At 37.3% G+C, this 16,530-nt stretch overlaps 2 protein-coding genes across 4 annotated transcripts in view; one reads left to right on the plus strand and one right to left on the minus strand.

Annotated features, from left to right (window-relative positions):
• Nucleotides 1–12,519, plus strand: slc43a3a (solute carrier family 43 member 3a). The gene is made up of 13 exons (XM_079812399.1): nucleotides 1–114; nucleotides 1,622–2,294; nucleotides 2,389–2,518; nucleotides 3,250–3,296; nucleotides 3,388–3,464; nucleotides 3,535–3,627; nucleotides 5,630–5,769; nucleotides 6,667–6,806; nucleotides 6,898–7,038; nucleotides 9,276–9,383; nucleotides 9,484–9,670; nucleotides 9,749–9,869; nucleotides 11,555–12,519. Exons 2-13 carry the CDS (start codon nucleotides 2,102–2,104, stop codon nucleotides 11,693–11,695), a joined length of 1,518 nt encoding a protein of 505 aa, XP_079668525.1. The 5' UTR covers nucleotides 1–114; nucleotides 1,622–2,101; the 3' UTR covers nucleotides 11,696–12,519.
• cabp2a (calcium binding protein 2a) overlaps nucleotides 11,858–16,530 on the minus strand; it is a 21,011-nt gene continuing 16,338 nt past the window's right edge. For all 3 annotated transcript variants that reach the window (XM_079812413.1, XM_079812412.1, XM_079812414.1), the window contains 5 exons: nucleotides 15,337–15,367; nucleotides 14,510–14,644; nucleotides 14,290–14,399; nucleotides 13,787–13,934; nucleotides 11,858–12,656 (listed from right to left, as the gene is read on the minus strand). In XM_079812413.1, the coding sequence (XP_079668539.1) occupies nucleotides 12,631–12,656; nucleotides 13,787–13,934; nucleotides 14,290–14,399; nucleotides 14,510–14,644; nucleotides 15,337–15,367 (450 nt within the window). In that variant the 3' untranslated portion in view covers nucleotides 11,858–12,630. The remainder of the gene's footprint in view (nucleotides 12,657–13,786; nucleotides 13,935–14,289; nucleotides 14,400–14,509; nucleotides 14,645–15,336; nucleotides 15,368–16,530) is intronic.

Consider the following 16,530-nt stretch of genomic DNA (forward strand, 5'->3'; position numbering starts at 1 on the left):
GTAATTGCCAGGTTCATGAACGCGCATAGACGTGCACAGGTTGTTCAACTCGAAACGGGAATTTACAGCGCTTCAGCAAATCCGTCATTCACATCAATGTGACAGAAGACCGTTGTGAGTAGCTAAATGTCTATGCAAACATACTCACTTTTTGTATGGAGAAACTGTTTAAATATTAATTTTGGTTACTTGAATGATGCACAAGGACTTTTATTGCTCACGACTGGAATGGAAACGGAGTCAACAGAATTGGTTTAATTTTAGACGGTTTTAATTTAATTCGATTTTATGCTCTCTTATGATTATATCGGATGTCGCCTGCATCTGTTATATCTTTTACATTCTCCGTGAAAACGGTGGACGAGGAAAACTGTTGTTCTTGTTAGAGAGATTAGAGCGCGCAGACATGTTAATCTGGATTAGTCAACTGTCCACATAGCGCGCGCGCATGTGTGCCATCAGTGATCAACTACAGTTTTACCCTGTCACATTTCAAGAAAACTATACACTGCAGCAGCGTCTTAACTAAATCACAATTATGTAAGCTAGTGTACAGCCAGCGATTATCGGGGTGATAAAACACCTCTTTGCGTCAGGGTCTCTTATATCATGTTAAACGTGCATGGTGGACATGAGATATTGATTTGAGTTAGTCACCATTAGGCCTCCTTTTTTTTTTTACATTTCTTTTTTTTTTTAATGGAACATTGCAGTATTTGTTATAAATGATTTATCCGTGCACATCTTTTAAAAATATTTAAAAAAACAAATTAATGTGCCATCGTAATCTTTTATCAAAGTAACTTCCCCTCCCAGTAGACCTTATTCAGAGCAGTGCCATGATGACAGGTATGAAAGCAAGGCTGTGAGGGATCGACTACCGTGTTTTCCATTGCATCGACTGTAAAAAGCTGTATAAAGATCCTAGATCATTTATACTTTTCCACTGCTTATGTTTTTTTGTCTACTGAAATTTTATGTCCCCTGAAAGAGATGTAAAGAGATTAAAAATGAAAGATGGTGCTGCTGTAAACAAGGTCTATCCTCATTCCTCCATTTACATATAAAGACGTAAGAAAATTACATATTTCTTAATATGTATATCTTAATATATCTTAAAACATAAAATGTAAAAATGACAGGAAACAATTGTCTTAACACTTGATTATTATTATTCATATTATTATTATGCAATTCAAGTTAATATGTAACCTTTGCATCCATTCACATTTTTCTTTATTTTCTTTTTTGATTGGGTATTCCCAAGCCTCTAGCCATCTATTCATATTTTATGCTCGCCATATAAATAAATGATCTCAGAGCTATGTTTATTACAGACAATATGTCTCCATGATGCTGATGATGGTGCTTGTTAAAGACTGTAATTTGCGATTCAAAAAAGACGAAAGTGTAAAGTATCCAGTTTATGGGATCAACAAAAACACTTGGTGGCCGCTCAGTGCTGACCAATTAGAATCAAGTATTTTTAGGGGAGCCGTGTGGTATTGGTAGATAAAACTACAACAGATATGTGTTTTGGCATAATTCTTTAGTTTATATTCATGAAATATCGCCTGTAAAATTTGACTTAAAACATTGCTTTGTCTGTCTCTTCTTGCAGTTTTACAAAACTTCAGACACATCCACAGTTAAAGAGGGTCAGAAGTTTAGGGACAGGTCTACAAACTCAAAGGATAGTTGCATACAAAGACACAACATGCATGATTCGGATCACAAATAGCTAGTATTAATAGTAATAAATTCCTTATGCATACATCTTAAATGCTGTCAAGTTTCAACAGCAGATCTATAGCTCCCTCCCTTGAGAAGAGCATGCGCAACTTAAATTTAGTTCAAACACTGGCAAGCTTATCTCTACCACCATATATTGGCTTGCGTGGTGTGTTTCTGGTCAAATATGAGCAAGCTGTAACACACGAACAAGAGAAATGGATCAGCGATTAGTTTAGAGAAAAGGGACAATGCATTCGGAATTAGAATTTATTTAAACAGATACATTGGCAAGCATATACAGTGCACTTTCCTATACAAGTGGATAGTTCTAAAAGTGTTCCTGAACCTGACGGTGTGGACGCAGAGGATGCCGGGATGCAAGGGATCATCTGGGACGGGGGTGAGGTACAAGCTGACTCTGGCTACAGGACTGCTGGAGTGCTTGTGTTTCGCTGGAGTTGTGTTTGGCTGGGCGTCTCTTGTGTTTGTCCTCAAGACAGATGGCTACTTCAGCGATCTATGCATCAATGCGACAAATGCTAGTAGAGAACTTGGCTCAGGTGAGGTCATTTACATTGGTGGCTTATAATGTATTAGTTCACTTCATTTTATGCTTTTCATTTTGGTCTGTTGCTTATCTGTTTTTCGCTTTAGATTGCAGTCTGCAAGACGAGCATTTCTCATTGGTCTTTACCGTGACCTCGTTCATGAACAACTTTCTCACTCTGCCCAACGGATTTGTCTACGACCACTTTGGCACGATGGCAACGCGTTTTTTGGCTATGTGAGTTAGTCCCTCGTAGGATGTAAAACAGAGGTCAGGCAAGAATTAACAGAACCGCTGTCTCTCAACAGTGGAGGCAAGAAGTTTATCTGATTGTGAGTGGGGTGTGCTTTAAGCAGATAGTAGAAATCATCGTGGGCGTTTGACTGGACTCCAAAAGCAGGGCTTTGTGCACTGCCATTAAAAAACAGCCCTTAAGTAACATTTGTTGACACTGCCGGAAATATTTGCAAATGTAAGCTGTTGTGTAATGTTAGTTGCCACTTGTTTTCTAATAAAAGGGAATCTGAATCACCACAATATTTGAACAATTAACCTGTTAACTTCCACCCTTTTTGGCATAGATCTGAACTTAAATGGTATTAATTCATGAATGCTTTGGAATACAGGCCTAAGGTTGGTTTCTTTTTAAACCTTATTGCAAAAGTGAGAGCACTTCAAAAAATGAAAATGTAAAACAGTTACTTAAGTAAAGTTAAGTACTGTAATGCAAAATGTACTGAACAAAACATTTTTTATTTTGTACAAAATCTGGACTTTAAAATTGCTAACCAAGTTGCGTTTCAAATTTTAAGCTTATATCACATTTCCATGGTACTGCAGTGTTTTCACAGGATGGGTTTTTGAATATGAGGATTATTAAAATATGTGATAAGGAAAAGGTCAATAAGGTAAATGATAATGTGTACCATTTTTATACTAATGCCAATTATATAATCATTTTTTTGTAGATTTCTTTATACCACCGGCGCTTTTATTGTGGCATTGTCCAATAAAGGTAAAGAACGACTGAAAAAAGTTCACTAATAATCACACATGTCTTGGGCCAATTCGGTTTGACTAATTTTCCTCTCTTTTTCCTCAAACAGCTCTCTCTTTTTTGCTTTTTCCTGCTATGTCCTTCATAGCTGTGGGGGGTATTTTATTTCTAATGACAAATATGCAGGTATGTTCATGAAGGATTATATTTCATATGCAAAATGCTAAATTGCTCATATTAATTATTCTCATTACAGGTGGGAAACCTCTTTGGCACTCATAGATCAACCATTATTACAGTCTATAATGGGGCCTTTGACTCTTCATCTGTTATCTTTCTTATCATTAAGGTAACAATTACACACACACACACACACACACACACACACACACACACACACACACACACACACACACACACACACACACACACACACACACACACACACACACACACACACACACACACACACACACACACACACACACACACACACACACACACACACACACAGTGTTTTCATCTTTTATGGGGACTTTCCATAGGCGTAATGGTTTTTATACCGTACATACCGTATATTCTATCCCCCTACACTGCCCCTGCCCCTAAACCTAACCCTCACAGGAGACAATCTGCAATTTTACATTTTCAAAAAACATCACTTAGTCTGATTTATAAGATGTTTTCCTCATGGGGACCTAAAAATGTCCCCACAAGGATGAGGATTTCGGATATTGCTATCTTTGTGGGGACATTTTGTCCCCATAACGTGATGATTACCAGTCCACACACACACACACACACACACACACACACACACACACACACACACACACACACACACACACACACACACACACACACACACACACACACACACACACACACACACACACACACACACACACACACACACACACACACACACACACACACACACACACACACACACACACACACACACACACACAAACACACTGTATATCCAGCGGGTAAAATAAGTATTGAACAAACACATCTCCATTTTTCTCAGTAAATCTATTTCTAAAGGTGCTATTGACATGAAATTTTCACCAGATGTTGGTAACAACCCATACAATCCACACATGTAGAAATCAAACCATAGATGTCCATTAATTAAGTTATGTGTAATAATGTTAAATGACACAGGGAAAAAGTATTGAACGATTGAAGAAATGGAGGTGCAAAAAGGCATGGAAAGCCAAGACAATCAGTAATTAGAAAGCAATCCTGCCCCTTGTCAATGCAAATTAACATTAGCTGGTTTAGTCCCAACTGATGGCCTATAAAAATGTGTCTCATTACCACGGTGTCACACAAGAAACATCTCATGATGGGTCAAATCAAAGCTCTCTCAAGACCTTCGCAACCTTATTGTTGCCAAACATACTGATGGCATTGGTTGCAGAAGGATTTCAAAACTTCTGAATGTTCCAGTGAGTACTGTTGGGGCCATAATCCGTAAGCGGAAAGAACATAATTTCCCCATAAACCGGCCACGACCAGGTGCTCCTCGCAAGATTTCTGACAGAGGAGTGAAAAGAATTATCAGAAGTGTTGTCCAAGAGCCAAGGATCACTTGTGGACAGCTTCAGAAAGACCTGGAATCAGCAGGTACAATTGTTTCAAAGAAAACAATCACTAATGCACTCAACCGCCATGGCCTGTATGCACGCTCACCGCGCAAGACTCCACTGCTGAAGAAAAGACATGTTGAAGCTCGTTTAAAATTTGCTGCACAACATTTGGACAAGCCTGTGAAATACTGGGAGACTATAGTCTGGTCAGATGAGACCAAAATTGAACTCTTTGGATGCCATAATACACACCATGTTTGGAGGAGAAATGGCACTGCACATCGCCCCAAAAACACCATACCAACAGTGAAGTTTGGAGGTGGGAACATCATGGTGTGGGGCTGTTTTCAGCATACGGTACTGGCAAACTTCATATAACTGAGGGAAGGATGAATGGAAAAATGTACAGAGACGTTCTTGATAAAAATCGGCTGCCATCTACCACTGCAGACTGGGAACACCCCACAAGAGCTGCAGTTTTGGAGATGCTCTGACCCAGTTGACTAGCCATTACAATTTGGCCCTTGTCAAACTCGCTCAAGTCCTTAGGACAAAATGTTCACTCAACAGGTGCCTTGATGAAGAGATAATCAGTGTTATTCACTTCACCTGTCATAATGTTATGCCTGATCGATGTATATATATATATCCTATGTTAATCCTATGTTAAAGTTTTTTCACTGTGATTTAAAAAAAGTGTTTATCAGCGACTTATACTGCAACCCATGAAACCCTGTATAACCATTTCTGAAGGTGCTTTATGAGAAAGGGGTGTCTCTTCGCTCTTCATTCCTCTTCTTCTCGGCCTGTAATCTTATTCATCTCCTTCGGACTCTCTTCCTTATGCCAACATCACACATTCCCTATCCCATCCCAGAGGACTACAAATATGGGTGAGTGAAATGATTAGCAGAGAGTGTATTACTGTTCAAAAGCTTGGGGTCAGTAAAATTATTTATTTTATTTGGCAAATATGCATTTTATCAAAAGTGACCTTTACATTGAAGATTTCTATTTGAATATATACCGTTCTTTTGAACTTTCTATTCATCAAAATTAATGCAGCACAACTGTCTTCAACATTGAAAATAATAATAAATGTTTCTTGAGCACCAAATCAGCATATTAGAATGATTTCTGAAGGATGATGGCACTGAAGACTGGAGTAATGATGCTGAAAATTCAGCATTGACATCACAGGAATAAATCACATTTTTTAAATGTATTAAAATAGAATTAAATATTGTTTGTACTGTATATTGTACGTTTGTACTGTATATTTGATCAAATAAATGCAGCCTTTGTGAGAATAAGTCTTTTATAATCATTAAAAATCTTACTGACCCCAAACTGTAAGTAATAAGCAAAATTCTGGTTTATATAAAACTTTTATTTGCAAACAAAAAAAAAGTATGTCAAATAAATTGTATATATTATTGTAGATAAAATGAACAGTGTATATATACTCTACAATTAGTATATAGTACATATAATACAAATAGACTCATACATACACTAAAATATAAAGGTTCCAAAAAAACAAATTCTTAGCGTGAAGAACATTTTAATAATCAAAATAAACTTTTTTCACTATAAAGAGCCTTTTTGTTCAATGGAAAGATTCCATGGATGTTAAAGGTTCTTCATGGAACCATTAATGCCAATAAATAAACTTTATATTTAAGAGTTTAGGACATAATTCAGACTCTTATTCATACTCATAATAACTTCATACTCAGAATAACTCAATTCATACTCATAATAACTCAAATGCAAATCTTTATTTACAGGATGAACTGTGCTAAATCCAATAGCTACAATGTTGAGCAATACGAGGCAAAGCGAGAGCCGAGTTCAGACAGAGGCAGAGGTGTAGATGATGAGCCACTGGAGACCGACTCACTACAGCTAACAGACAACTCTGAGAAAGGTGCTGCTTGAACATCATAGATCTTACTCTGGTAGAAAATGGGAGGAATAAGATTGCTAACTTGAATAAAGTTTCATCTTTTCTGCTATAGACAGTTTTAGGAGCTGTGTTCTGTCCTGGTCCTTCTTGTGGCACCTCATATGGCTATCAGTCATGCAGCTTCGCCATTATTTCTTCATTGGAACTCTGAATCCAATGCTAAACAGACTGGCCAACCAAGACCCAGCCATTGGTAAGCAAATTGTTTTCTCACTATAATGATGCTTTTCAATTCATTCTGTAAATCTTTGTTTATGGTAGGGCTCTCTGGAACTGGAATTTGAATTGGAAAGACATTCAACACAATCACACATCAGACTTTTTAGTAAATGTAAGCATTTGGCTAATTAAGGGATTTTGCACCATGGCCCATAAACTATTACAATTTAATATATTGTATATTTAATACATTTTAAATATATGTGCACATACAGTACACAAGCAGTCAAATGTTTGGAATCATTAAAACGTTTAATGTTTCTGAAAGAAATCTCTTATTGTCACAAAGGCTATGTATTTATGTGTTCAGAAATACAGTAAAAACAATAATATTGTGACATTTTAAGTAATTTTCATGAGGTGAACTCAAAGATCTAAGACTTTTTCTATGTACACAAAAGGCCTATTTCTCTCAAAATATTGTTCACAAATCTGTCTAAATCTGTGTTAGTGAGCACTTCTCCTTTTGCCGAGATAATCCATCCACCTGGCATATCAAGATGCTGATTAGACAGCATGATTATTGCACAGGTGTGCCTTAGACTGGCTACAATAATAGGCCACTATAAAATGTGTAGTTTTACTGTATTGGAGGGGGTCCGGGGGGGTCAGTATCTAGTGTGACCACCATTTGCCTCACGCAGTGCAACACGTCTCCTTCGCACAGAGTTGATCAGGTTGTTGATTGTGGCCTGTGGAATGTTGGTCCACTTCTCTTCAATGGCTGTGCGAAGTTGCTGGATATTGGCAGGAACTGGAACACGCTGTCGTATACACCGATCCAGAGCATCCCAAACATGCTCAATGGGTGACATGTCCGGTGAATATGCTGGTCATGCAAGAACTGGGATGTTTTCAGCTTCCAGGAATTGTGTACAGATCCTTGCAACATGAGGCCTTGCATTATCATGAGGATATTATCATTATCCTGCAACATGAGGTTATGGTCGTGTATGAATGGCACAACAATGGGCCTCAGGATCTCGTCACGGTATCTCTGTGCATTCAAAATGCCATCAATAAAATGCACCTGTGTTCGTTGTCCATAACATACGCCTGCCCATACCATAACCCCACCTCCACCATGGGCCACTCGATCCACAATGTTGACATCAGCAAACCGCTCACCCACATGACGCCATACACGCTGTCTGCCATCTGCCCTGTGCAGTGAAAACCAGGACTCATCCATGAAGAGAACACCTCTCCAAAGTGCCAGACGCCATCGAATGTTAGCATTTGTCCACTCAAGTCAGTAACGACGACGAACTGCAGTCAGGTCGAGACCCCGATGAGGACGAGCATGCAGATGAGCTTCCCTCTGACAGTTTATGCAGAAATTCTTTGGTTATGCAAACTTATTGTTGCAGCAGCTGTCTGGGTGGCTGGTCTCAGGCGATCTTGGAGGTGAAGATGCTGGATGTGGTCTGCTGTTGTGAAGCCGGTTGGATGTACTGCAAAATTCTCTGAAACGCCTTTGGAGACGGCTTATGGTAGAGAAATGAACATTCAATTCACGGGCAACAGCTCTGGTGGACATTCCTACAGTCAGCAGCCAATTGCACGCTCCCTCAAAACTTGCGACATCTGTGGCATTGTGCTGTGTGATAAAACTGCACATTTTAGAGTGGCCTTTTATTGTGGCCAGCCTAAGGCACACCTGTGCAATAATCATGCTGTCTAATCAGCATCTTGATATGCCACACCTGTGAGGTGGATGGATTATCTCGGCAAAGGAGAAGTGCTCACTAACACCGATTTAGACAGATTTGTGAACAATATTTGAGAGAAATAGGCCTTTTATGTACCTAGAAAAAGTCTTAGAGTTTGATCTTTGAGTTTAGCTCATGAAAAATGGGGGCAAAAACAAAAGTGTTGCATTTTTAATTTTGTTCAGGGTATAATCTTATATTTCTAGAAACATCCCATATGCTGTGTGATCATAAAAAAAAAGAACTTAAAACTACTTCTAACAGTTTTAAAGAATTTACTTAAATTTGAATTCTACTTAAATTACAAAATCGAATTACAATTCTGCATCCTCTTTGCTACACCAGTTCAAATATAAGAAGTTCATTGGATTTTGTTCAATTGTCAGTACAATTCTGAATGGTAACACACCTGGTAGGAACCTTTTCAAAAGCCTTACTGTGATGGGTGCAGAATTTATAGCTTATGACTAAGAATTCTTTATTTCTTTTTCATTCTCAGTGAGCAAGTACACCAATGCGTTTGCTTTCACCCAGCTCTGTGGAGTTCTCTGTGCTCCCTGGAATGGCCTGCTAATGGACAGACACAAAAGAAAACCCCTAGGTCCAGGTCAGTTGATAGAGAAATATAAATCTGACTTCTAACAACACACATTTACACAAGATTCATTTTTCTTTCTCATTCCCACTCTTCCCACATCTCTTTGCAGGTGTGTCAGAACGGGAAGCAGACCTGCACTCGTCCGTTCTGTCCCTCCTCCTCACCTCTCTGCAGTGCCTCTTGTTCTCCATCTGTGCAAGCATTCCGTTCCTCCCTCTCCAGTATGTCACATTCATCCTTCAGGTCCTTAACCGCTCTTTTCTGTATGGAGGGAATGCTGCGTTCATCAGCATAGCGTAAGTAAATGCGTGATATAAATATCTCGATTGTCGCTAGACTGGCAGACTGACCGCAGTGAATCCGAATTCCTACAGGTTTCCTGCCCGCCATTTTGGAAAGGTGTATGGTCTAGTGATGTCCCTATCAGCTGTGGTGTCATTGCTGCAGTATCCCTGCTTCGCCCTCCACAAAGTTCTTGGAGGAGACCCCTTCTATGTAAATCTCTCATTTCCACACCGCTGTCAACTAGAAAAGGGTTCAAATACATACAGTGGCCCCAAAAGTATCAGGACACTTGCACACAAAATATCAAAAGTGCTATTAGGTTAAATAGCACAAGCAAAACATTTAACAAAAAGAGGTTTTAAATGATAAAACAATATACTGAGATACTGTTGTGTTCGAAATTAAGTATTGTCACACTTTCTGGTTCACAAATGTTAATGGAACATGTCTGTCCATGTGAACTTAGTTCTGAGAAAAGGTCTAGCATCATTTCTTGGCAGATTGCACTTCATTCTATATTTTATCATCTAATGTAATGAAATTCATATATTACAAGTGTCCATTTAAGGGTTGAAATACTTGAATGGAGCCACTAGATGTTGATGCCTATGGAAACCAATTTCTGCAACAACAAAAAAAATCATGCTTTGGTAAATCATAATTATGACATAAAAAGTCATTTTTCTGTCCTAATTATTGTTGTGTCGAGATTATGGCTTTTTTTTCATCTCAATTTCTACTTTATATGTCATAATTATGACTTTAACCTCATAATTTCAACCTTTTAATTCATAATTATGACTTCAAAAGTGATTTTTCGAAGTAAATAAAGATTATTAAAGTACATTTTGCAAGAATATAACTATTACATTTTCACATTTAATTAAATGTGTTACTTGCCGTTTGTGAAATTTACAAGCAATTTCTGAGTGAAAATAGTTTCTACATCAATATTTTTTCATAATATTTTGTATGACTTTAATGTCCAAAGCATGATTTTGTTCTTACATGGCAGAAATGGGCTTCAATACAATACATGCTTGATTATATGGTTAAATAAAAGTGTGAAATCCATACAAAAGATCCCCATAACAATCTGTCACACTTTCTGGTTCACAAATGTTAGCGGAACATGTCTGTCGATGTGAACTTAGTTCTGAGAAAAGGTCTTGCATCATGATCTTCAGTTAATATTTTATGATCTAATGTAATGAAATTCATATAATAAGTGTCCATTTAAGGTTTGAAATACTAGACCACTAGATGTTGATGCCGAAACCAATTTCCGCAAAAAAGTCATGCTTTGGTAAATCATAATACATAAAAATATTTTTTTTTGTCATATTATGATTTTTTTTTATGTCGGAATTATGGCTTTTTATTTAAATTTCTACTTTTTATGTTATAATTATGACTTTTACCTCATAATTTTGACCCCTTTTAATTCATAATTATGACTTAGTACACTGTCAAAAAAGAATTTTCGCCGTAAATAAAGATTAAAGTACATTTTGCAAGAAAATACTAATTCAGTTTTTCTACTTCAATATTTCACGTTTAATTCAATGTGTTACTTGCTGTTTGTGAAATTTACTAGCAATTTGTGAGTTAAAATATTTTTTCAGTGTATCTCATAATCTTTGAATATTGTATGTCCAAAACATGATTGTTTTCTTACGTGGCAGAAATGGGCTTCCATACAATACCTGCGACTAGATTATATTGTTAAATAAATGTGTGAAAAATGTGGAATCCATACAAAATATCCCCATAACAATTTCCAGCATTTGCTTGGAATATAAAATATTAATTCTTCCTGTGTGGACATTATCATTAACTTGCTTTTTCACAGCTTTTACTGTAATCACTCAGTAAATTATTTTGTATTTCTGTAGGTGAACATCATCCTGACTGTCCTGACTCTACTGGCCTTCATTCATCCTGTCTACGTTTTTCTTCACTGCAGGGAACTGGCAAAACAGAGAGAGAATTTACAGATTTTAGAAGCCTCAATACAGGAAATAGCAATGTATTGATTCTATAGAAGTACTTGATTATGCATATGATTATGCCGATGATTCTTGGCCGTAGCTTTTGTAACTGACAAAGGGAATAGTAAAAAGGATTGTGATTATTTTGTATTCACAACTTTTCACCACCATTGTTACTCAGAAATAAGAGTTAACAGCCAGAGATTTAAACGAATTCCATGTAATTTAATTAGTTATTGAATATTTACAATCTTTATGAATACATAAATAACAATACAAATATTGAAGTATTTTTATAGTTCAGTGTTGTTGGCAAGAACAGACAGAAAATAAAAAAAAAAACCATTGGTTCACAAACATATGCAAAGGGAGATCACATGGGTGTCAGAAACAGGTTCTAAGGGATCTCCAGGCAATTGTGTTCAATAATTCCAGACTCTTCCAGAGTTGTATGATGTTCAGTTTTGCATGCTAATATCCTGTTCCCACAGGGAAAGCATTAATACAGTCCTAAAAACGTCATACAGGACCTTCAGACCCATTAGCCAGTGGTTTACTTTACAAAACATACATAATACTGATTTGTATCTGCCTTTGCATTGTCAGTCCACAATGACTATGTACATATCACAATTTTCAGTAGTTAAAATGAGTTTTTTTTTATAGCATAATTTTATAGATAATGTGTTCTACAGACTGCCTGTACTCTTACAATTTTGATGAGGAAACCTCATTAATAAATTAATTAATTTGTTGTGATTTTTGGTCTAATTTGACAGTCTTTTTAGGTCATGGTTAGTTGGTTGGAACAGTTTTCCTCTTTGACATAAAAACAAGCCAATGTGTGAAATAAAGGTCTCTGTATGGAGAAAGAGTATGGTTTAATTATAAGGTAGTTCATTAAAGGAGACGCATATTCACTCTTCACATTAGGAGTTGGCAAACCGATTGTTCTCTCCCTTTTTCATGTGTCCTCTAAGTTAGCGAGACATCATTCGGACAAACTCTGTGGAGGGTAAGGTGAAAAATAGTTAGTCCTTGCAAAAATCAAACAAAAATACACTTTTTTTGTAGTGTTTAGGCTACACTATTTTATACATTATGTGTAAGTCATCTCAGTTTAAATAAAGAGGGCCTTATTTTAACGGTGGACTTAGGGCGTGTCCGAAACCACTTTTTAACGACGGAAAAAATGATCGCCGCATGGTCCAAAAGGGTTGTATCTAGTCTCTTAATGAGTCATGGGTGTGTTTTGGAACATGCAATAAACCAATCAGAGTCTCATGTCCCATTCCCTTTAAAAGCCAGTTGCGCTCGCACCATGGCAGATTCACTATTTACATGGCGGAATTTGCGAGCGAAAAGACTAAATGCTTCTCCAGAGAGGAATCCTTTTATTTTTAATATTTAAAAATGTTTGTGTGTTGCTGCACGTCCCTGTGCGTACTTTAAATAACAGAAAAAATACTTCACTATTGACTTTAGACCAGGTTTTTGTTGGTCAATGGCGCAGTCATTTACAGTTGCCTCAAATAGCAACACGCCAACAATGCGCCAGAACACGCCTCGTTTTGACCATGGGCGAACAGATGGGCGCGAGTGCATTTGCTGGTTAAACAACGTGGCACTGGACGTGAAAATTATAATTGCGTTGAGCTGAAACGTGCAAAAAAACACTTGTGTCGCGCCTGGCGTCGCATTGCGCCGGGCGTATGATAGGCCCATGGTCTTTTTGGCCTGGGCAGCAAGTTTTAAGAAAAGTGCTTTTTTATATCATAAGGAAAATTCGATTTCTCGTTTAAAAATGATGCATACATCATCCATAAAGCATAATGTACTAAAGAAAAATAAGAGAAGAACAGTTTCCTCTTCAATTAATCAGCTAAATTATCAAAGTCTTCTTTAGGTTTGCAAATGTCTTTGCAGAGCATCGTCTAACAACTGATCTAGTGTGGATCTACGTTGTCCAGTGCAAGAACAGCTTGGGTATATACAGTATTTATTCATCTACAGGCCATATAAATATAATTTACTCATTCCATAAGCATATATAGCCTATACAACGACTTATCTGGACACACATGCAAGAATCAGTTCGAAATTCAAGAATCTATAGAGAACAATTTAAATTCTAACCTTCAAAGTCAACCAGCCCGTCTCCATTGAGATCAACATCCCTGAGGATCTCATCAATCTCTCTGTGGTTGAGCTGCTCGCCCATCAGCTTCTTCATGGCTTCCCTCAGTTCAGCCAGACTGATCTGACCATCACCATTGGAGTCAAACTGAGAGAAAGAGATCCATTAAAAGATTAGTTTACAGAAAAGTGAGACTTCAGAAGTGTTGGGGATACAGTGGGCCAAACTATTTTTTTGTGATTTTCTGCTATAGCTTTTAAAGTCTAACATGTCTACACCCGGACGTGAACAGCATTAGGATGCATTGAAGTAATAAAAAATGACAGGAAATACATTTTTATTGATATATTTTTTTAAATAAATGCTGTTCCCCCAACTTTTTATTCATCAAAGAATCCTGAAAAACATTGACGCAAAACATTTCACAAAACATTCCAGCTATTATAAAGATGTAAATAATTTATTTATACAGTTGTTCTTTTCAAAAGCATGGATCACCAACCTCTCTAAAAGCATCTCTCAATTCTTTCACTCCAATCATGTCTGCAGTCTCAGCCAACATCTTTGGGCCCATCAGGTCAACAAAGTCCTCGAAGTCCACTCTACCGCCACCTAGTGAACAAACACACGATTATGTAAGAAGTATCATGAATACTGCATATGAGTGGTCAGATATTTATGCTCCTGATAAAATTTAGTATAATGATAAAGTAGCTACTCACAGATCTGCTGACTGAGTTCAATCAGCTCCATCTCTGTGGGCATGTAGCCCATCGTCCTCATGCACTCGCCCAGATCCTTACAGCTAATGAAGCCGTCCTTGTCTTTGTCAAACTCTCTAAAGGCTTCTTTCAGCTCTGAAGACAGAGAAAGAAAGAGAGAGAGCATCTTCGTTGACATTAAACATGTAATCTGGCAGTCCAGTAAGAGGATTCTGAAGGATAAAGTTACGGCACTCATATCATTTGCTGAAGGAATAGTTCATCCAAAATTACTCACACTTATGCAATTGCAAAGCAGTAGCCAATGCCTTTTCTTTAGTAGAGCACAAAAGGAGATGATAAAATATAGTAATCAGAGTCTGTCAAGCTCAGCGGCTCATAAGTCTTTTAAGGTGTGAGAGCAGTCGACTGAAATGCAATGAGTTCAGTTAAAAATGAGATTTAAATCACAGCTGTTTTCGAGACAGGAAAGAACTAATACCATTTGGCGTTTTTTTTATATGGGGAAATGTGAATGAGAGCTATGGAACATTCTTTTATATTTCTCCTTTTGTGTTACACAGAACAAAGAAAAGTCTTGGAAAGACGAGTGCGATGAAATTCTTTTCATTATTTGGGTGAATTATTCCTTTAAATGTATCTTAAGGGATTTAGAGGAGACTGAAGGTAGATTTGTATATATAAACAGAGAGAGGTTATGGCAAGAATCCATGTGGAAAGAGGGAGAAAAGTCAATAAACGAAGGAACCATATTTTTTTTGGTTGGCGGGAGGGTTTATCGCTCTTAATGAAATAAAGCATATCAGTGATGTTGGATATTTCTGTACCTTCAATTTCCTCTGGCCGTAGATCTCTGTCCTGTAGTGAGTACAGATTTCAAAGAGACATACAGAGACAAACTATTAGGACAAACACATTGATGACGTAGACAGGCACATAGATACATTTACACACACACACACACACACACACACACACACACACACACACACACACACACACACACACACACACACACACACACACACACACACACACACACACACACACACACACACACACACACACACACACACACACACACACACACACACACACACACACACACACACACACACACACACACACACACACACACACACGTTGACGCACCTATCATTAAGAAGACATTCCATAGACGTAATGGTTTTTACTGTATAAACCGTATATATTCTATCCCCTTACACTAACCATACCCCTAAACCTACACATTTTCACAATTTCCAAAAAAGAAGAAGAAGAAGAAGAAAAAAACTCATTCTGTATGATTTATCAGCTTGTTTCCTCATGAGGACCTCGATTTAGATCCCCACGGTGACACGAGTCCCCATGAGTCAGTGTGCATTCAGGTTAAAGTCCCCATTGGGATAGAAAAACATGAACACGCACACACACATATACAATAATTTACTCATCAAATGATGTGGGAAAAATCATAGAAAAATCGGTTAGAAAGTGAGGGAACCCTGTATTACAGTTTTTTTCAATTGTTTACACGCAAATTTGAAAACAGAGTTCTTTTTGTCAAAATATAATCACAATTATCCAAACACCACACTCAATTAGCAAAATTCCTAGATTGTTTGCAAAATGACACACTTCAGTCAAAACATACACACTTCAGTCAAAACATACACACTTCAGTCAAAACATACACACATTTGTGAAAATGCTATTTGTTTTCATTTAACCAACACAGTCATCAATGATCATACACTATTGCAGCCAGTTTCACACTGCTGTGATAAATAAAAAACACATTTGTAAAAAAAAAAAAAATATTTTTAGCCAGACATTCTTACTGTATGTAAGAGATAATTTAGGTGACAAAAAATAGTGAGAAACTCACAACATTATTCATGATTTGTTTTGAGATAGGAGATTGTAGACAAATACTGCAGGCCTACTATAACCTTACTGCACTGCACAACACTGATGCTGCAGACTGAATATGTCAAGTATTTATTTCAATACTTACTAAG

This window comes from Gobio gobio (genome assembly GCF_949357685.1).
Source record: "Gobio gobio genome assembly, chromosome: 3".
NCBI classification, from domain to species: domain Eukaryota; kingdom Metazoa; phylum Chordata; class Actinopteri; order Cypriniformes; family Gobionidae; genus Gobio; species Gobio gobio.

Coding starts and splice junctions, on each gene's coding strand:
- slc43a3a (XM_079812399.1), top strand. CDS start 2,102: ATGCCGGGATGCAAGGGATCATCTGGGACGGGGGTGAGGTACAAGCTG. Junction 2,519..3,249: donor GCAACGCGTTTTTTGGCTAT/GTGAGTTAGTCC, acceptor ATTTTTTTGTAG/ATTTCTTTATACCACCGGCG. Junction 9,384..9,483: donor AAGAAAACCCCTAGGTCCAG/GTCAGTTGATAG, acceptor ATCTCTTTGCAG/GTGTGTCAGAACGGGAAGCA.